Below are 22,369 nucleotides of genomic sequence, written 5' to 3' on the forward strand. Positions count from 1 at the left end.
TTCAGCAGAAGGTTAGACATATTAAACAAAATGTTTTAACCCAGCTCGATGTAGGTCCATTATGAAGAAGGAGAATTGTAGTGACAGTTTAGTGCAAACGGGCCTGATGACAGACATTAAAATAAACCTTCTCTCAGTTTGTCTCATTTCCTAGGAAGTTCTTGCCCAAACAAAACACACAGAAATACAATTTCAGATGATATTCTGTGAAGCAAAACTGAACATTGCAACTATATATTTATTAATAAGTCAAAAACATTACCTCAATCAGATGCCAATATTTAAAAAAAATCATGAAGTGTTTCTTGAATATATGTCAATATACAATTATTATTGAATTCAGTCCCTACTTCGGTCCACCTCACATGTTGTTGCTGCAAAAACAGCAATGACCATATGTATTATTTGTGTTACAAAACATTGAATCAACTTTTTAAATAATCTTTACGTAAACAAAACATTAACACAAATCATAAAAAATGATAATATCAGTCATTATTAGTATTAGTACAAGTAGGATTACTAATACATAATTATAAATTGTCAATAAGTGCAATATTAACCCACATTCTGGCAGGGCCAGATAGCTCGGTTACTGTAAAGTCTGCCTACTTTTACTTTTAATAATGTGAAGTACATTTTGCTTCTGTGCATCATACGTTACATAAATACAATCATTTTGAGAGCGAGGTATTGACATTATTTACTTGAGTAAAAGATCTCAACACTGAAACTAGTCCCATTGAATCACACAGAGGCGGAGCGGTTCATCATCATTCGTCACTGTTCCCTGCCTCGTTATTCAATTCCCATCAGTGGAAACTCTGACAGCTAAACTCGCATAAGGGACAACAAGTGCGCGTGGAGAACCAGAGGGAGGTCCTTACCGCGTGTCTCTCTGCAGCGGCACGAGGACTGATTGGAACCCTGCGCAGTGCGCACGAGACGCCCCTTGGCTCTGCTCTGCTCTGCGCATACGCGGAACATTACCAGGAAGGCAGCGGAGACCGTCCCATTGCTACTGTTCACTGTAGAAAGAAGTTTCCCTCTCGCAGGAATAAAAAAACAAACACGCATACAGGTAGGACAGACGACACGACACGGAGGCAACCTGGAAGCGCGAATGGTTGAGGCACTATATGAAGTTATGTTAGCGGATGTTGTCATAGCCCGTCGTGTAACTTGCGCACTCATTAGCTTCCTCATAGATGCTCCTTAAAAAAAAAACAAAAAAAAAACATTTGCATCTTTTAAAGAATACGCTTTTGTTTCACCGTAAACTCGTGAAAGTGTTACGGTTCATAACCCGCTTGTCACAGTGTCTTCAGTCAAACTGTTTGAGTAAGTAAACAGCTGTTGAGCCCAAAATAAATAACTGTTACGTGTTTAAGAGTAAACCGCCCCCTGACAAGCTAAGAGCAGACGGGTGACATTACTTGTGTTTAGTTGGGATTTTTGTTACGTGTCAGTTTTAATGACAAAACATGTGTTATAATTTTTCACCGCGCCCCTCGTGACTTGAGGTGCGCGGTTCATCTACTACTTACTAAGTTAAAGGGAAGGCGGGGCCGCGAGCAGCTTCCCTAATGACTTGCGACGGATGGGATTCGTCACGGAGTCCATTAGTGAAACTACACAGTCTCTGACAGTTGTTCTATCTTCGCTTCATGCCAAGTCATGGTGCAGCATGACAGAAGCCCCTAATTTCGAGTTCAAACATTGAAAAATTCAGAAACCACAGTCATGATTATGATGATACACATGTCTTTCAGAGTATGCACTAGGCGACCAAACAGTGACGTATTGTGGACTTGAGTACTTCAGCGTGCTTATGTACATGTACTCGAGTAATGTAGACTTCAGTGCATGTATTTAAGTAATGTACTTAAGTGCATGTACTCAAGTAATGTACTTAAACTGCTGACAATATATTCATCTGTTGAAAAAAAAAAAAAAAAAAAGATCCAAGGCTTAAAAATATGATAACATATGACCAGATAGGAGGCTTTCTGCTGTATAATTGGGAAACGATAGCATGCCAGAGCTTAGTTGAGGTTTAGAACGCAGACTCCTTTTTGTGTTTCTACATAGTCATTTTGCTACTTCTTTTTTTTAATCTCTGTCTCTGGTAACAAGAACTGGTAGACTTTCATTGCAAAACACCATCTGATATTCACAGTTCCTCCTAGCTGGTCTAAAGTAGACTAATCACTGACATCATCTGGTCTAATCTTTAGCTGTAAGAATGAAAAGTTCTAAAAGCTGCTTAGTTGTTGGGATAAAAAGCTGCAGCCTCTTGCTGCGATATTAACTGCAAAACAATATTAACTGAAAAGCGATATTACATGAAGACAAAAATTAATAGCTGCAGCCCATCTTTGCTGTTCTGTTAAGTGTTGCAGATTGTAACTCTAACAGCACATCCCGTGATCAAAAGTGTGTAAATTTAAGCTAGTACTACACATGCTGTGCATGGTTTGAGACCCCTGACGACTTACATTTGTCAAGCAAACATGTCAAAAATAAACTGGTTCCAGCTTCTCACGTATAAGGATTTGCATCTTTTCTCTATATTAAATCCCATTTTTAAGGGTTTTCTACTGGTGTTGTACTGATTGGACGAAAACAAGCAATTTGAAGACGTCGGCTGGGCTCTTGGAAACCGTGACCTACATTTTTCAACAACAATTAATCCAAAAACTAAATAATGAAAGGCATTGTGACTTGCAGCCCTAATATTTTTCTTATCACTATGGGAGCAGCTTTGGCTCGGGGAGGTTGTTTCTCAATATACATATACTACTATCAATCTCTGCAGACAAACTGCTGGTTCCCCTCCGGCGATGTCTTCCCCGTGGCTGGAGCAGTGGCCCCTACTGGCCTCGAATAGTAGCAATAACTCATTCCCAGACAACAGTAGCTGCTTCACCTCCAAACAGAACACCGTACTCAAGGGTATCGGCTTTGGAGGTGTGCCAGTTGTGCTACTGCTCGATTTCTGTGTCTTTTTGGTGAGTCTAAAAATTAACAGTGTCTATCTGTGAAATACATTAACTGAGATGCAAAGGTTTATTATTTAAGTTGTGTTGTGGCACGAGGTGTCAGCTGATCGGTTGTTCTCCCGATGCCACCTACAGGTGTTGCTGATTACCTTCTCTATTATCAGGAGGAAGTTCTGGGACTATGGACGTCTGGCATTAGTTGCAGACAATGACGGGTCAGTCCATCATGTCGCGCACACCAAATCTGTCATAGGATATGTTGGAGGTGTGACATTAAGAGGAATCATTTTCGTCAAACTGATTTATTCCTTGACTCTGTATACTTTGTGTATCAGGTTCACTGAGTCAACACGGCGGCGCTATGGGCGCATGTCATCATGCAGCGTGGATGACCTTGAGTATGAATTGGTATGTAAAAGAAAATCTTGGTTTGTGTAGATATAGAGATATAGATATATCACATCAGGTATTTCACTTTATCAACACTTCCTTTTTAAGATATCATGGCACTTTGTTAAAACTTTTAAACCAGTCTTGATTTATAAATAATTTACCAAATAATCCTTACTACTGTTATCCTCATTGAATCTTGATGTAATCAAAATATCTCCATTTCTGTTTAGGGATTCTGCTCTTGGCTGCCTTATATCCTCAGAATGGAGTGAGTGAACTTTGCAGGTCATCGTTTCTATACTTGTGCCTCAAGCAGAACTATTTTATCATGCTATTTTATCATCCTTTCTTCTGTATGTGTGTGTTTGTGTTTCAGTGACGAAAAGATAAAAGCCAAATGTGGCATGGATGCTGTCCACTACCTTTCCTTCCAGCGTCACCTGATCGCCCTGCTGATGCTCATAACTGTCACCTCCCTTGCAATCATACTGCCGGTCAACTTGACTGGAGACCTGCTGGGTATGTTTTGCCCAATTATCTGTCTGCCGGTTTAAATTGTTGTTAGTATTTAAAAGGCTATTTTATGTACAGAATGCACTATTCACTTTATAACCAGTAAATTTCCCTTAAGTGTGTACCCTTTTTTTCAATGATGATTTTAACCACTTGTTTTTGTGAAATTCTTTTATTTTTCTGTTCAGCGTTTTCTGTTTTTCTCTCTTCTTATTAACATGTATACTTAGAGTATGTTTGTTTTCTTCCAGATAATAATCCACAGAGTTTTGGAAGAACAACTGTTGGGAATCTTCAAAAGGGGTAACTACTGGAGAATGAAAACAGTTTGGATATACAAACACATATTTGTAGTGCGAAACAGTTGTGGGTTGCTCGTGACAAAATGCTTCTTGGTTTCTGTCCTGTGTTGCCTCTAGAAACAACTTGTTGTGGCTGCATACAGTATTTGCAGTTGTGTACCTGATCCTGACACTTGTTCTGCTGCGACGTCACACATCACAAATGAAAGGCATGCGCAGAGAGACGGTGAGTCTTGGGCATCTAAACTACAAGATATTTGGTCTGAATGTCTCTCACAAACCTACCCATTTCAGCTGTGTCCACATTACCTGTTTCTCTCTGTTTATACTTCACCCGTCCGTGAGGAACTAAGCGTATCATGAAAGTCAGATTAGTGTTTGATTATATGAAGTCGATGCCGAGTGTCGCTCAGCTGTGATGTTAACTGACTGATCTCTTTCTGTTTGTAGACCAGAAACGCGTTGTTTGTGTGCTCGGTCCCTAAAACAGCAACAGAGGAAGCTGTAAAGGCTCATTTCACGTGAGTAGTATTGAATTGAAGAAAGTTGAATTTTCCTCTCGACGCAGTGTCCTTGCATGTTACCATAAATAGTAGCCATCTGCTCCCTTCGTCAACGTCAGCACTGTTTTTTGTTTAGAGAGGCGTACCCTTCCTGTCGAGTATGTGCTGTGACTCTGGGTTACGACGTGGCCAAGCTCATGCACCTTGATAAAGAAAGGTAAGACATTGAAACAGTAAACAACCAAATACATATTTTAAATTTGAACTGTTTATGTTCTGTGTGCACCGATGAACCCACGGAGAGAAATTCCACCTAACTCAGCAGCTCTCCCTACCTTTATAGCATCTTGTAGCTCATTATTTTAGTTTTATGCAACCACAAAGGACTTACTCTTGAATATTTAAATGGTTACAGATGTTAAACGCGTGATTGTAGGCACCAGCATTGTGAAGCATATTAATTCCAGGCATATGCTGGTGCCACAAAGGTTGAAGGATATTTACTCAAGCTTTATATTTACCAAGTTAAACCAACTTGTATGTGTTTGTTTGTCTGTTAATTATCTTCACCCCAGGTTGCGAGCAGGGAAAAACCTGTGCTACTATGAGCATGTTCTGGAGAAAACAGGGAAACGTGAATTATTTAACCCCCGTTTTTGTGGTCAACTCTGTTGCTGCGCCAAATCTGGGAAGGTGAGATGGACCAGATACTAGACAGTTTCATACAGGTTGTCTCTATGCCTTAAATCTTTCATCTTTTATGTTGCAATTTAAGTTCAGGAAAGTAAAAGCAAATGCAGTGTTTTTTGTTTTTTTTATGACTCTTGTGAGAAAAGGTAGTATCGGTTGTATTAATTTAAAGTGGCAGTAAATGACGCAAGCGTGAACAGTTCAACACCAAGATTAAAATAAAGGTGGCTTCATGTACGATGTTTAATCGGTGTGCGTTTCCTCAGGTTGATGCAATAGAGTACTACAGTACTAAAGAGAAAGACCTGCTGGAAGAGGTGAGGAAACAGACGGAAGTGGTACCGCAGCGCCCTCTGGGGATGGCCTTCGTCACCTTGCAGACCGAGGCTATGGCCAAGTAGTGAGTACCAGTTTAAAGGTGTCTCTTGCTGTTTGAAATGTACTGTGCAGGAGAAGTGAATAGCAGGAACGTCTGTAATATCTGATATAACACCTGACGAGTGATAATCAAGGCCAGCAGCAATGCAAGCAGCCAAGGCCTTTCATGTTGTCGGGTTGTCTGTCCGGTTCATTGGGAACACAATGTCTTTGTCTTGAGACAAAATCTTTCAACAGTCAAGGTCACGGTCTTCTCATAAAACACGTTTTTGCCCATAACTTAATAATTGATATGCTCAATATGACAATTTCACACACATTTCTACCGGCCAGAGATGATTGGCTGGCGAACATCATGTGACACAGCAGAAGCAGCAGTATTATGTCGGCTGTCTCGTTTCTGCCCCGGACCGATCAAAAGAGCGATCTCTCGATTTTATTGTCGCTGCATGACTTTTTATTGGGAGCAGGCCTTTGGGCGTCTGCCACTGATGAAAGCTGGTTAATGTGTATCACTAACAGCTGTCATTTTCTCACTTCAGCATTTTGAAAGACTTCAATGCACTCAAGTGTGGTGGCACAAGCTGCTGCTGCTGCGGAAGAGAGCGACAACCTTCATCGGAGAGTTCCACTCTGAAAGTGAACAAGTGGAGCGTCAGCTTTGCGCCCCATCCCAAAAATGTGTACTGGTAAGGTCTGAAGCGCCAACCCCTCACAAAGTTTGTACTCTATGGAGATCATATTATTAGCTATTTATAGGTCTGGGCAGTAATTCAATATTATCAGTAACTGACTTTTACTGGAATCATAAGACGTTATTGTTTTATTACATTTCCGATGGCCAAATGCATGAGTCCAATTTAAAAAAAAATGAGTAAAAAAGAAAACCGTTTTTGAAGATTGAGTATGCTGTCTCTTTCATAAAAGTCGAAAACAATCAATTTGGCTTTTTTTTTTTTTTTAATTTTTTTTTTACATAATCTTGCAATTTAATAATATTAGTTCCACTGATTTTAATCATTGGTGATACCAATCCTTGGGACATCCCCAAAATACCCATACACTGTACGTGTAAACGTTTTAGATTTTGTTCCCTGAGGAAGATAAATATATATCAGTGTGGGAGGAATTAGTTTGTACCCCTCACTAGTATGTCTTCTCTTCTTTGCACGGCCTCTTTGTGTGTAACTGTTGTGTTGCTTCTGTTTTTTCTCCTTTTCCCCCATTGCTACAGGGACAATCTGTCAGTGAAGGGTTTTCGCTGGTTCATGCGCTATTTGATGCTCAACTTTTTCCTATTCTTCCTGCTCACCTTCCTCACGACTCCCAGCATCATTATCAGCACCATGGACAAGTTCAACGTGACGAAGCCAATCTACTATCTCAATGTGAGACTTTCACATGCAGACACCTACTTGTCACAGTTATGCTTTTTGTAAAATCTACAGATTTTTTTGTGTTTGTTTTTCCCCCTAGAGCCCTATCATCAGTCAGTTCTTCCCCACTCTCCTGCTGTGGTCCTTCTCTGCGTTGTTGCCTACCATAGTTTACTATTCTACAATTGGAGAGGCCCACTGGAGCAGGTATTACACACACACACACATATTGGTAGTGCAGTGATGGATTTCTGTTAGTGGAGGAAATGTTGTGATCTAGTGCCATCTGTGTCTCAGGTCCAATGAGCAGCTGAGCATGATGCGTAAACTGTACTTCTTCTTGCTCTTCATGGTGCTGATCCTCCCCTCGCTGGGACTCACCAGGTAATTTGCGTCCCCATCATTTTCAATACGCAACAGCTCGCCCAGCATCCAAGTCGATTGTTACTTATTTGATGATATTGTAGTTGTCGTTTACTGTAGCAAACATACTTTGTCAGACATAGTGATGAATGGGCAACTTTGAAAAATGAGAAAGTATAAGCTGTGATTGCAATTGACAGTCTGTAGGTTTTTATTTTGTGTTTTATTGTTTATTAAAATTCCTTCCAGAAGAATGGATATATTTTGGTCAACTTGAATTTGGGAACAACCTTGCTTTACTTTCGATGTATTTTTTTTTTTTTTTCCCCCCTATTAGTCTTGCAGTGTTTTTCCGCTGGCTGTTTGATGAAGAGTTTCTCACAAATGGGAAATTGAGGTTTGAGTAAGTAATCCGTTGTTTCTTTTTATTTTTCATCTTGCCTTTTAAAAATTCAAATAAATATAAAATAAAAAACTGACTAATTAGGCATTTTCTCACATTAATGGTGAGTTATATATAAAAAGAAGAAAAAAAAATCTATCTGTTTTATTCTCAACTCGTACTGTACAGGTTCAAATGTCTGATGCGAGTTGCTATTTATTAACTAATTATGGATTTAGTTGCAATGTTTGACCCACTCAAGACTGCATTGTTATAGTCTAGTTTCATATTTTACATTGTAATTGTTTGTTATTTCAGTTTTTCTTAAGTTTGTTGAAACTGACGTGGTCAGAAACATGTGAGAAACAAAAGGAAATGTTCTTGCATGTGGTTGTGTGGTTTTTATGAGTGGATAGATTTTTACTTTCTTAAAATTCCTCCTTTCATCAAAGTCTTTTTCCTAATTTCTTTGATTTCATAGTCATTCTTTCTTTTATCTTTGTGTCGTCCCTTACACCAGGTGTGTGTTCTTACCTGACCAAGGTGCGTTTTTCGTCAACTACGTGATCACAGCGGCGCTCGTGGGCTCGGGCATGGATTTGATGCGGTTGCCAGGGTTACTGCTTTACATGATTCGGATGGCGATAGCTCGCTCTGCTGCGGAAAGGAAATATGTCAAACAGGTTTGTAAAGGCCTTGTCCGTTACGGGAACACCTAAAAGTCATCAGTGTATTTTATATCAATGTCTGGAGCAGAGCAGCAGGGCCCACTTGTGTATTGAGTCCTGCTCGATTATACGTTTTATTTTGCAAAGTTTTAGTCAAAATACTATATGAAAATATTTTTTGGGGTAATTGTTCTACTCATAGTTTCAGCTGTGAGATATTTTCAAGCACTAGAGAATCTTAAAACATTTTGTTAAAACTTAACAGAAACAAAAATCAAACTCTCAACGATTGTTTAGTCTTTCCACTGTTTCAGAAATGTTGACCAAAAATCACCCTAATTTATAAAGATAGATTTGTAAATTTGCGGCTCTACAAAGAGGCATCTGACTTTAACTTTTTACTGTGCATTTGTTTCCAATTAATTTAGTCAATAAAACTATACAGAAAAAGTGGAAGACAGTAATTTTATTTGTTGGCTTTACATCAGACTTACCACGAACTAATCTCTTGACTTCCATTTGCAGAATCAGGCCTATGAGTTTGAATATGGAGCCATGTATGGCTACTGCCTCTGTGTGTTCACTGTCATCATGGCTTACAGCATCATATGTCCTATTATTGTGCCTTTTGGTGAGTAGTTAAACAAGCACGCACTCTCACACAATCAATCCAACCCATTTAGTGCTTGTTTTTTGTTATTGTATGTGTCTTTTTATTTATATATATGTATGTATGTATGTATGTATGTATGTATGTATGTATGTATGTATGTATGTATGTATGTATGTATGTATGTATTGTTATTTGCCTACCAGCAAAATCATATAACGCGAGCGTACTTGTATAACTGGGTTGACAATAAACATCTTTAATAATGAATCGCAGTCCATCAAGTTCACGACGTCTCACCAGTAGATCTGACTGCTATACAGACAGCGTATTTCCTGTCACGTCTTCAGAGGGGTTTTGAAAGGGCTGTGTTGTGTGTCTGTGTGTGTGTGTGTGTGTGCGTGTGTGTGTCTGACCCTGTCAGGTCTCCTCTATATGATGCTGAAGCACCTGGTGGACAAACACAACCTGTACTTTGCCTACCTGCCTGCTCGCCTGGACCGCCAAGTCCACCTGGGAGCTGTCAATCAAGCTCTGGCTGCGCCCATCATCTGCCTGATATGGCTTTACTTCTTTTCTGTCCTCAGAGCAGGTAGGAAACAAGCATGGGCTCAACCAAGTGAACTTAAAATAACACGTTTTTGTCTGATATAATTACATGAAGACGTTTGCAGATCTGCAAAGCTGCAGGAAATGAATCAATTGCTTCATCTCACTACTGCATTTTATTTCTTAAACTGCACTGCAACTTTTATTCTATTTTTTGCTTTTTAACTGATTTTTAATGTTTTAATGAATGTTCTTACATATTTTTAAATCTTGTTTTCTTCTGCATTATGTTTTGATGCTTTTACGTGAAGCACTTTGAATCTTGTTGTTGAAATGTGCAATACAAATGAACTTGCCTTGTTATTGTTAGCTTTATAAAAAAGTTAAACCCTGCGTCACTGTTTAAACTTTGTGTGTGTGTGTGTCTGTGTGTGTCTGTGTGTGTTTCAGGTTTCTGGACCGCCACATCTCTATTCACCCTGGTGGTCCTGTGTATCACCGTCTTCATCTGCGTCAGCTACACCTGCTTTGGCCAATTTAAGTATCTCAGTCCACACAACTATGCGGTGAGCGTTTGGTTTTGTGTGCTTAAGCTGACACATCTTAGTCATCCCTCAAGCCAAGCCTTCATATTGTTTGTGTTCTTTTGCAGGTGAAAGAGAAGGATGAGGATACAGTAGAGGGAGTGGAAGAAAACACCATGGTACTGCACTTGTTCCATAACAAAGTCCACAGCGTGAATACAAAGATCAGATGTATTTAGGGCAGGCTTGATCTTAAGTTAACTCACCTGAGCTTTGCTATAAATTATATAACGCTATTTGTCACCCCTCTGGATTGTTATTCATTAACAAAGTAAAACACCAGAGCTTTTGAGGTCAATGTTTCATTGTTGCTAAAGCTTTTCTTGCAAACTCATATCTAACACCTTGTTTGTCTTATACCTTTTAATTCTTTCCCTTCGACATTCTTTAATATCAAAATTATACATTGGCCACTGCCTGCAGTATGTCATCATGTACATCCGGGAGGATAAAAGAATACACAAAACTGAACACAAAAAAAAAAAACGCCCTTTGGAGCCCTTTGTTTGTTTTCAGTACTCATCTCTTTTGTATTGTGTAATTACAGGTCTACCTTCCCAGAGTGCTTAATCCCAAATCGCCTGCCAGCGCCACACAACAGGGCTCTAAACTTCAGCCGTCATACGGCTCCACAGAGGGCAGCCCGGCCCACAGCTCCAGCCCGTTGACGGACAGCATGTCAGATGGCTGAAAAAGCCTTTTTCAACACAGAGTCAGAGCTTTGGAGTCCGGATGCCCTCGACTCCTGACCGTAAATCTGCTTCCTTCATGCAAGAATCACTCGGACGAACAGGTTCGTTCTTAAGGGGCTTGTCCGATGGATGAAGGAGAACTATACACGTTTAGCGATTTCTCTCAGGTATGAACATAAATCTAAAAGCGGTACAGACCTGCCATTGGAGCATTTAGTCTGCGGTTATCAACAAGTATTTCACTGGCAGTTGGTTCTTTAATTTCGTTGAAGCAAGTATGAGCTTGAAAACCTAACAAACATAAATACATAATACTTCATAATTATATTGATACTTTTCCGTTTGAAATTCAAATTATAGGCTAATATGACTCTAGATGTATACATTTAGCCTAACGATATCACTAATAATGTAAATTGGTTGCAGATGCTGTTGTAAAACACAGTATCAATAGGAACATGTTTAAACCGCAGTACAAAAGAATAAATAAAAACGAGTTAAGATAAGAGTACGAAGATGTTCTTGCATGAGGTCCAATGATTTCTGCGTTGAAGTCAAGAGTTTGAATTCCCCTCGACCCTCCTGCTCAGACGCAGCATGTCCCATTGAGCGAAAATTGCCAGATGGTACAAGAGAGTGACGTGCGATGGATTCGAAAGTATCTTTTGGATAGAGTTAAAAGTAGCAGTGAGGGACAGTGTGTTGAATTTGAATCGCTTCTCTTCAAGACAGACGGTCAATAGGAATTGATTTTTGATTATTTGCACTTAATGAGCATAGCACATACATCTATGACAAACCCTCTGGGTCTTCTATTTAAATCTGATCTGTCTTAAAGTGAAGATATACGTATTTTCTGTACAAGTCTTCTCTCGCCAATTTACCGAGAACTGTTAAGCCAAAACCTGCCATTTCAAACAAGCCGTACTGTTGGATTCCAAAGCTGGAGTCTATTATTTGCACAAGCTGAAGCTTCATTATGCAAGTGTTACCAGAACAATCAAGCTAGCACTGATGCCAAAGAGGTGGACATGCAGAGCTTTCTGTTTGTTACTTGTTATTTTGTTTCAGTGAAGAGTTCTCCACGTGCCTTTTTTTTGTGATGCTTTTTTAGGACACCGCCTGCCAAGGGAATAAGTAATATTGCCTCATGTTCATTTTGCACTTTCTGTATCAAGAGAGGCTGGTTTTGTGTCCACTAACAAGATTTGTAATGGGACAAGAGAACATTTGTATCTGTATTGCTGGAGATTTACAACCAAAGCTTTTTGTTTAGTGTTCACGTGAAGAGGGTGAGCGCCAATATTTTATATTATGGTTTAAGATAACAGGGCGTTTCAAACAGGTCAATGTTACTCGGAAGTGATGTTTTTGCAGCTTTTTTTTTTTTTTAAAAAGTGCATAACAACTAGGAACTGAATTTTTAAAAACAATGTTGTAACTGTGATTGCCAATGTTTTCAGATTGATGCTGTTATTATGAAGTCTGATGTTTTACTTAGCTGTGTACATGATTATTCACATGTCAACATTAATAAAAAAAATAAACTATCATGCAGTTTGAGTCCTAACAGGAATGACTTTACATTTATAAATATGCCATTTGGGGGCGCTGTTGAGCTGCGGTGGGGAAGTAAAACTACAGACGTGCAGGGAAAAAAAGGACAAATGCACAGTGTTGCATTGAGGATTTTTAACTTATTCTGACATTGGTATGAGCCAGTTTACTGGGCGACAATTCCAATAGCTCCACCTCCTCACCTGATCTCTCACCATTGTCTCCCTTTTCTTTTGCTTCCTCTTTCCTCTGCCCTTTTTCCCTTTCTCACCAACCACGGTACCTGCCTCAGCAGAACCCCTATTGTCCTTTGAGGACTTTTCGCATTCTATCATGATTAGTGTATACTTGTTAAATATGGGTAATGAAGTGCTAAGCTATATATATATATATATATATATATATATATATATATATATATATATATATATATATATATATATATATATATATATATATATATTAGAGGTTATTAGCTGTGGTTTAGAGAGTATTTAATGCGGATCAGTGTACCCGGATGGAGCCTCACAATAGTTGTTGAAATTGGCAATAGCAATCCAGAACAGTAGCTATTCTGAAATGCTACTTTTAAAGCTTAACAGCAAGTATCTGATACTTTGAGTTTTATTACTCTACATTGTTTATAAACAGACTTAATTTTTTGTAACTTTGTTATATTGTTTTATAGTGATATCAATGTTGTAAGATCTGAGTGAACAAAGGTTATTGACTATGCTTTACCTCAAATGTCGGACAAAGATTAAGTATTACAAAACAATCTCACATGTTCACACTTTCTCAAGTAGTTCATGGTGGAGTGTGTGTGTGTGTGTGTGCGCGTTCGTGAGTGTGTCATTGAGCAAAACAAATACTGCTCTCAGTTCTAAATGATCTCCAGTAGGCCGAAAGTAATAATAAAACCCACAATATAGCCTGTTTTTTAATGAAAATCTAATAATCATACAAACGTGCACTGCATGACCCCCATTCAAAGAGACTTGGAGACAGATTTGAACAGACATACCTCAACAAAGTCACATGAGAAAGCTGTGCAGGGTCAGGATGCGGGGGCACTAATAACTTGCAGATATCCTCATGTGGCTCCGAGGATGAGCTGGGAAAGAGATGAGCGTTTGATATTAGATACCTGATAGATTGTCTCTGGGTCGTGTGTATAAAATGTGTTTTAAAGCACTCGCTGTTACAGAAGACAGTCTCCTGCGAGCTCAGTGGAGCGGGAGAAATGTGCACGTTAAGGCCGCGGGAGCCTGGGAAGCAGCTCTGTGCAGCTTTCCAAAAAAACCCAAACTGTGACCCGAAGTTAAACACACCACACATTCACTGGCTCGATTTCGGGCCCACGTGGTTTCGAGGTTTCGAGAAATGGGTGTGTGAAAGTCTGATTTTGAAGTTCGATCCAACGCCACGCAAACTGGGAGCGGTTTGTGGCGTCTGATGTTGAAACGGCTCCGCAAGATGTTCTCACAGACACAATGTTCTCACGTCTGGTCACCAAAATCCAGTTCCTCTCACTCGGACACTTAAAGGGACGCTCGAGGCATGATTGAAAAATGGTCAAAAACAAGTCGTCCTGACCTCCAGATACAAAGGGAGACATTGATAGAATCTTTTTTTGCCTGGTAAACGCCCAAATTTGAGAGAACCATCCTCCAATCATCAGACAGTCTCACATCTGTGTGCTAAAGCTTTATTTGATAGGTCGGTACTTTTCTATGTGTTTGCAAACAATTTCCAAGACGTTTTCTTGAAAAACTGTTATTTGGTTCAGATTATGAAGGGGAAATAGAACGAATTTGAAAAATGTAGTCATTTTTGCATGTGCACCGAAAGGAACTCTTTGGATTACACTAGAACTTAATTAGAAACAACTGAACTTAGTTTGGCTATAATATTTAACAGATTCCTCAGTTCTTTATGAGGAGATTTCTTGGAAATAATTAGAAGATTTACAGAACAGAATATTAATAAGTTACAGACCTTTTAAAATAAGTTTGGAAAAAGGAATATTATTATTTGCTGATGTAGTTATATCAGAAGATCGTTGCCACTCTCTAAACATGAAGCAGGGAGAGCTGTTTGTACAGATTAAACAAACAAGATGTTCACTTGTTGGCTTTAGATACCACCTGCTGCCAGTGTTTGTGCTAAGCTAAGCTAATCGGCAGTAGCTTTGTATGCAGCGCAAAGACACGAGAATGGTATCAATCTTTCTAAGGACACACTTTTTCCTAAATGACCCTACACCTTTATCTTTGGCCTTTCTGTCCTGGAACTTTGTGTTACTTTACTGTACACCAATACAGATATATCCGCAACAACCTAATAGTAGCCGTAATGTTAGCATAGCCACTTCATTTGTAAACTGTTTTGTAATCCGGTTCCCATTTGTCAACGGAGAGTGATGATGCTAGATTTAGAAAGTACAGTATGAGGAGAATAATAACTTCTAAAGAATACACTTTGAAATTATTTGAAGATAACAGATAAAACCTGACTATGATAATAATTGTTACGGTTTCAAACCATTTTGTCGGCACCTCAGGCCAAATGAAGGCAGTAATTTAGCCTGTACGGTATTACAAGTTTACACAACACGCCCTTCTCTGGATCAAAATATTTATCCAGTCTTAATCCAAAACCTCTGTGTTTGTATGTAGGTGTGCAACCCCCTGAACCCAGTGCCCTCAATGCATTCTTCTATTGTTGTCGTCTGCTCTTTTGTATAGCACAGACACTATTATTTAGTCACTTCACTCCCTCTTTCTCCCTCAGTATTCACTGAATTCTGCACTCCCAGGCCACTGAACTTAAGAAAGTGTGTGTGTGTGTGTGTGTGTGTGTGTGTGTGTGTGTGTGTGTGTGTGTGTGTGTGTGTGTGTGTGTGTGTGTGTGTATTAAATAGGAATTAAACCCCATTTGGAGTCCTGAGGTTTCTGAGGTCAGGTTTCCTTCATGTCACCACCAAGATCGATGGATGTGACCTCTGACTGCTCCAATTTGTATATAAACATAGCACGGGCCAATCACAGCATCGCGTGGGATGGTGCCAGCCAATGAGAGCGTCTGGCAGCATCGTGCTCTGTGGCACTCCCATCTTTTGTCCGTCAGGATTAGTGCCGTGGCAACGCTGGTCGCCTGGGAGGTGAGTTTCCCAGAGCAGCGGGATCGGGACAGAAACAGGACGCTTCACTCCAAGTATTACTTCCCTCCCGTCCAATTGGGAAACAGAACTGGAGTTGTGTGTCTGCCTCCAACTCCAAAAACTTCCACCTAGACTGCCAACTCTAATGGGGTGACATCCTGAGCCACAAGCTCAAAGTGTGTTTGTCTGTGTGAGTGAGTGGATGGGTTGGTGAGGGGCGGTCCTTGTGTGTTCTCTTCTGTGTGGGGTACTCTGTAAAAAAAAAAAAAAAAAAAAGTCACCCCACTCTCCCTCCCCTTTCTGTTGGTGGACTACATTAGCCAGAAGGGCAGAGCGCCAGACAGCTGAAATCACCGCTGCTGATGAAGCATGTGACTTCGGACCGAGGCCCTTTTGTTTGGGCAATTACAGCCAACACACAGAGCCCTGGAAATGCAGTGTGGCATGGGAATGGGCAAGCATGGGAATGAATGGACATCAGGAATTATTAAAACCTCGCCTGGGTGTTCTTTAAGAGAAACTGCCCGCAATGGCTTCTTAAAGTTACACCTCAACATCTTGTCATGGCGTCAAACCTCATTTTTGATATTATTTATAGTTTGTATATTTTTGTCTTTTTCTGCAAAAGCCATTCAATGTATTTATATTCTGCAATGACCTCTTTAGACAGTAGTTTTCATTGTTCCCCTGCTGGATTCAAATTGCCTTCCCACGCCCAAGGGATTCACTACAAACAATGCTTGCTTCACATGAAATTGGCTGCTCTGATACAAGGTTAGGTGAGTGAGCGGCGAGCAATGAGGCTGATATCATTTCCTGTGAATCCCTTGTGTGTGTGTGTGTGTGTGTGTGTGTAAAGGCAATTTGAATGGCACACAGCGTCACTTCACATGAAAACTACTTTATCGATCGCTAATTATAAAGTACTATTGCAGAACAAATGACATATAAATAGTATTGAAAAGAAGGTTTGAGCCCATGGAAATCTTTAGAGTAACAACTTTAAGTCGTGAGGATATGAGGGTTAGAGTTAATTAAATAAGCATAAATAAGATGTTTTGGGGGGGGTTTGTCACAACTAAATAAAGTTCACAACTCTGAAACCTGCAGCAACCAGTCATGGCAGTGGAAGGCGAGCTTCTCACGCAAGGTGAGGACCCAAAATAGGATCACCAACCACACGATGAGCCCCAACCTGCCATACTGTCCAAATGAATTTGCTGGACAGAAGCCAATCATGTTTTTCTAAGTGTCCAGTAACTTAAACCAACGTCACACTGCGTATGCTGGTGGAGGCGGCTGGATCCGAGCCAGGATAAACCAAACCACCAGTGTGTCTTTTAAGCAGGATTTGCTCCGTATCCGCTGCTCAGAGAAAAACTGTGATTTCACTGCTGTTCATTCTCCCCAAGACCAGAAATTCACATCTAATAGCAAAGCTCATGATGATATAAATTGCTAATCAAAGAGCCACAGCAGATGGAGGATAAGAACTCTTTGTTCAAATACTGCAGGACCAGCGGATGATTAGTTACTTTGAACTATGAACACATTTACCTCGACAATATCTCATCTCACGGGTATTGTTAGCTATTCAGGTGAACGCCAGCACGCTCTCGGGCTGTTTCTGTTCCCTAACATGCAGACAAACAGACACAATGATTGTCCGTACACAGTAAACGCACCCTGAGGCGGTTTCCTATTACCATGTGCTCCACGTTATAGGGATGTGAGCATGCATCCTGCCAGCTGTGCAAAGAGCTTAACTGATTCTGTCTGATATGACGTTTTGGTCTCAACTACCAGACACCAAACTGCCAGACCCTGTGTTTGGCTTTCCTTGGTCAAAGAGAAGGAGGGAGGCAGTCTCTACACAGAGCTCCAGAAGAGAAATTACAAGATGGCTGAAAGAACGAGAAAAGTCCCAAATATTAATGTATTGTATAATAAATATATGTTTTGTGTGTTTAATACCTTTATTATGTTATACGTAATACCTTGACGTTAATGATGGCTGCTTCCCATGTAGTTGTTCCCTGCTTTTATGCATTAACTGGTCTGGGTATCACTTTGCAATGAGAGATAACACATTGAGCAGTCAGGGAGCAAATGAGAAACAAATGAGGAACTAACTGCTATGACTATTAGTTAATGATAAACACCTAATACAAATGTATACAGTAAGTAACTCTTAGTTAATGATTAGTTAATTAAGAAACAAGCATGGAATGAATACAAATCAAGTGGATGCTGATGAATGGAAGACTAATGTAGGATGTGGATAAGTTACTAAAGAACAGAATGGGAAGTCCCATATTAATGAATCATCAGTAGGTAAATTATTAGGTCCGGGACAAGATATTGTGATCGATTTTAGTTATCATGACACACATTCTTGACTTTATTGACTGTTCTACCTCAAATGAATTATGCTTTTGCACCTATATGCACCAGTAGTTTGGGGTTTATTCTTTAGTGTAGTGGGGTGAGGCAGAAAGCTGCCGTTAAAGTCTCCCTAGCAACAATTTAAACTAAATACAGCCATATTAATATTTATGTTCTCTGTCTGCTCCCTCCTGCACGCACTCACTTGAAAAGCTGGAGCATGACGTCAGAGACTCGCGAGCGCTGTGGTTTGTATAAACACGACAAGCAAACACACCAAAAAAAAAAAATACTTTCTGTTTTGGAAGTTAACATTTTACACGCTTTAAAAAATGGGGTTTACCAAAAGAAAAATAAGGAAAAAAATAATAATAAATAAAATAAAAAATAGCGCGTTGCCGTGACAACCGGCGCAACAGGGTTTGTTGTCATTAGCAACCGGACTAGCCGTTAGCTGAATTACGTTGACCTGCAGTTGTCTTGAGACCGCGAAGCTGACTTTATCTCCGCTATAAAGTTGTTTTCAGCTAACACGATGGACTCGAACTTGTTGTACTATTCTCTGGAGCTCGTTGCCGGCAGCGGAACAACGTTAAACGTCGAGCAAAGAGCCGCCATGCAGACCTCTCTGGTGATAATGAAGAAAAACTACAAGTTCCATCGAGTCTTGTTCTGGGGCAAAATACTGGGACTAAAAAGTGATTATATCATCGCTCAGGGGAGAGGAGAAGATGAGATGCAGGACAGACAGACTCTCTACAGGTAGTGTATGGAGAACCTCAACCTGGGGTTCTGCTTCTTTGGAGCTACTTCCGGTCTGAACTTGACATGGTGGAGTACCACTAGCTACCTTCATTTGTGTGTGTCCTTTGTTCTCTGTGTGCAGCTTCAACTGCATGGACTGGTTCCTGCTGCCTCCTGCCACAGACTCTATGATCGAGGAAGTGTCCAAGGCCGCGAACAGTCGCTTCATCGGAGACCCCTCTTTTGTTTATGAGCATCCCGAGAACATGGAGGGACAGCAGGATGCTGTAGAGACTGAAGCAGCTGTAAGTATGATCCATACTGTGTATGGTTGAGTGAATACCGAGCTGTCAGATTAAACTCCCATGTTTTATAGCATTCTGTGGTCCTGCTTCAGAGCAAGCTTAATTGTTAAATTATTCAGTTTATGAATATAAATCCATCAATGTACTAAGACCCAAGGAAAAAGATTTTGGCACTACAGCCAAAACAAGTAGTGATGTGCCCCAAACAATTTAACTGCAGAAGAGACAATGTATGATTTTTGCCAAAAGATGTATTTAAGTCTCACAATATCTAAGGTCAGCCATCTCTGCAACAAGCAAGTGTTTCCCTCATGACGACTGAGTAATTGTTCTGGCGGATGTCAATGTTACAGCCATGAAATTCCTGTTAAGGGATGGACTGTTCTTGGTTTCAGATCAAAGTCACAGAGGAAAGCAGGCTGGCCGTGACGGTCCATCAGATCGACGAGGAAGTGTCTGTGGTACCGCGTGGCGCCTTCGTCAAAAGTCCTCTTGGCCTCGTCCAGATCAACCGCAGCTTTGGTGGTGAATATTTATATTACTGTCACATGGTGGCTGGCTGTGTCTCATTATGCAGTATGAATAGTTGCTACAGCACATGAATGACCCGGAGATGTTCCATATGGTGTTGAAGTTTGGTATGCATTTCAATTGGACTGAATGCATACAATAAAACACTTTTTACATATCTTTTTTTAATTTATTTGGTTAACTTCCAAGCAAACATATGCATGTCTCTGTATATATTGGCATCATTCCACTGTATAGTTGCATCGTCGACGCTGTGATTTAGTTTAAAATATCTACCTGTCTGCATTGTTTTTTTAAAGGTCTGTCTCACTCAGAAGCGCAGAAGCTTGACAACTTCCTTCACTTCCGCAAAGCGAAGAATCCAAGGAAATCCATCTTGGAAATGGGTGATTTGAACCAAGCAATCGACTTTATGGATCTATTGAGCGATGACATTCCTAAAGGTGAATCTCTTCAGGACTGTAACATGCTTCCTGAATTGGTTGCAACCATTGAAAGTACATGGACACATCAGCAAGCCCTTGTTTACTTTATGATCACTCAGATTTCCACAAAAAATAGTCCATCAAACCAGTGCAGAAAGAATATCCTGTGATCTGGATCCATTAATACACGTCTTGATCAGTTATTGAGGCCTTCACTATGCCCGTGGGAAATCATCCTTTTTTTCCCTCATTCAGCGTGTTCCAACTGCCACGCTACATAACAACTAAATGAGGTTTCAGCACCAATCATTATGGTGAGTCAACTGAGTCAGGAGGGGTTTCTACCAAGAGAAAAGGGAGTTGTTTAAACAGTAAAATGCTCAATTAAAGCAGGATTAAACTAACTAAACAAAGTCAGAAAACGCCTTATGGTCAACCTACCTGCCATGATGGAAAAGGGTTTTCTGGGAATATGTTGGAAGAGCTTTTGCATGATAGCCAGATAAATATTGCTGGATGAGGAATGTCTGGCCTCTTAGATCTGGTTTCATGCCCAACCTGCTGAGAGGCTGTTCTTGTTTTTTTTTCATAGGAAAATTACAGATAATTATTCTATCATCATAAAAAATTGAAACTAGAACATGGGAAGAAGCCCACCTGAAACCAAACTGAATTCAAATGATTTAAATGAATACTCTCAGCTGTAGGAAATCAAACTAAAACAATTCAAGTAATATTATTACTGTTTTAGCCAATTTTAAAATAAGCACTGCCTATTAGAATGAGAGTACACTCGTGTTATACAATTTCAACGTTAACATTTTGAGTGCAGGATGACAATGGATTTGAAGAGACTAACTTATATATGTGGAGATAAAAATGTAACAAGATAAGTCTTCCAGGTTTGCGTCTTCAGGGAAGCTCAGATACTTGAGCTGTTTAGCAGTAATACATATGTTGGAAAAATCAAACCCAGGAGGCAAACATGGATTACTGAAAATAATGTGGATTTAGTCGTGTTGCCTCGCTGAATATAGTCCATGATGATGGAAGTTTATGCGTATGCGTGTGAGAGAAAAAAGGGCGGAAAAAAAACTCCAGCGCCTATGACCAAACATGTAACAGCTGTTTGATTTATCAAGAGGGCTTTCACATGTGTATATGTTTGCGTGTGTGTGTGTGTGCTTGGAGCTGATGCGGATGTCAGCGGTGTCATCACTGCAGCAGACATTACACAGCTGTCTGAATGCCACACTCACTGCAGCCGTCTCAACCGGATCACATGCGTTCGCTGAGAAGGAGAATGAGTTAACTTTTTTTTTTTTTTTTTTCAAACGGGACTCTGGAGAAAACGTGGTATGATGGATCTCCTTCAAAAGACAGGTGCTTTCCTCTGAGACCCTACGCCGGGTCCCCCCCCACCACCACCACTCCACCTCTTTCCGCAACAATCTTGCAAACAGTTTCCAGCTCCTGATTTATGGCTCTATGTTACTCCTGCAGCAGTGTAGTTATGACCTGAAACATGTCTTTACTTTTCAAATGAATCATACTTTCAAAAAGGCAGAAATAAAGTGGAGGAGGAACCGTCTAATTATCTCTTTTGTGGAACGGCATCAAAGGGCTTTTTTTGGGGGTTTACATTATTACATAGCTGCAGATCCAACTCTTGTTCTCAATTCCCCGGGTCATGGACACACCCAAATATATTAAGGAACAAGTTAGACTGTCAATATCAAAAGCATAAACGGTTGAATCATTGGATTATTATTTCTTGGCTGCCTTTAGAATTTATTCATCTTGGACTGATTTCCAAAGATTCCTGTAACCAGCATTTAAAATCTGCTGAACATGATGTGGCAGCCTCCTTCATTTAACAGCAATCGTTTAACTGCATTTTGTGTCTGTGTGTGTGTGTGTGTGTGTGTATAGGATCATGGAGTCTTCAGGTTGAATGTGCCAGCAGCGTGTGTGTGCTTCGCAGCCTGTTGTGGCTCGGCCTAACCTTCTACCATGTACCAATGACGCCACAGCATGGATACGTCTACATCGGTTACGGGACCAAGAACCTGGACCTTCCCTTCATGCTGTGAAATAAGACTTCATCCACCTATTTTGAGCTAAGAATTCCTAATGTTTCTGTTGTTCATATCGACCCCACAACATGTATTATATGTAAACGTATTCCAGAACTTTGTAAGTCGTGCCTTGAAACAAATAAACTAAAAAGAGTACAGTCACAAGGTTGGACTAC

At 40.2% G+C, this 22,369-nt stretch overlaps 2 protein-coding genes across 3 annotated transcripts; both read left to right on the plus strand.

The window, feature by feature from the left end:
* The first annotated feature begins 902 nt into the window (after positions 1-902).
* On the plus strand, positions 903-12,502 carry tmem63a (transmembrane protein 63A). Of its 2 annotated transcripts, XM_068576807.1 has the most exons (23): positions 903-1,081; positions 2,819-3,011; positions 3,138-3,217; positions 3,338-3,410; positions 3,626-3,663; positions 3,772-3,914; positions 4,160-4,211; positions 4,328-4,436; positions 4,661-4,731; positions 4,850-4,930; positions 5,289-5,406; positions 5,670-5,803; positions 6,324-6,470; positions 7,016-7,169; positions 7,258-7,364; positions 7,455-7,541; positions 7,858-7,923; positions 8,423-8,585; positions 9,096-9,201; positions 9,605-9,772; positions 10,180-10,295; positions 10,382-10,432; positions 10,861-12,502. In XM_068576807.1, exons 2-23 carry the CDS (start codon positions 2,844-2,846, stop codon positions 11,002-11,004), a joined length of 2,376 nt encoding a protein of 791 aa, XP_068432908.1. In that variant the 5' UTR covers positions 903-1,081; positions 2,819-2,843; the 3' UTR covers positions 11,005-12,502. The 2 variants fall into 2 exon arrangements, with proteins under 2 accessions (XP_068432908.1, XP_068432909.1); XM_068576808.1 differs by lacking the exons at positions 9,605-9,772; positions 10,180-10,295; positions 10,382-10,432; positions 10,861-12,502 and adding an exon at positions 9,387-9,526.
* A 6,033-nt stretch (positions 12,503-18,535) lies between these two features.
* rsph9 (radial spoke head component 9) lies at positions 18,536-22,358 on the plus strand. Its single transcript, XM_068576810.1, has 5 exons — positions 18,536-18,872; positions 18,997-19,159; positions 19,555-19,684; positions 19,990-20,133; positions 22,048-22,358. Exons 1-5 carry the CDS (start codon positions 18,646-18,648, stop codon positions 22,206-22,208), a joined length of 825 nt encoding a protein of 274 aa, XP_068432911.1. The 5' UTR covers positions 18,536-18,645; the 3' UTR covers positions 22,209-22,358.
* Positions 22,359-22,369: the final 11 nt, after the last annotated feature.

Source organism: Clinocottus analis, unplaced genomic scaffold (assembly GCF_023055335.1).
Source record: "Clinocottus analis isolate CAN_PGR_092001 unplaced genomic scaffold, fCliAna1.0.p SCAF_15, whole genome shotgun sequence".
In the NCBI taxonomy this organism is placed as follows: domain Eukaryota; kingdom Metazoa; phylum Chordata; class Actinopteri; order Perciformes; family Cottidae; genus Clinocottus; species Clinocottus analis.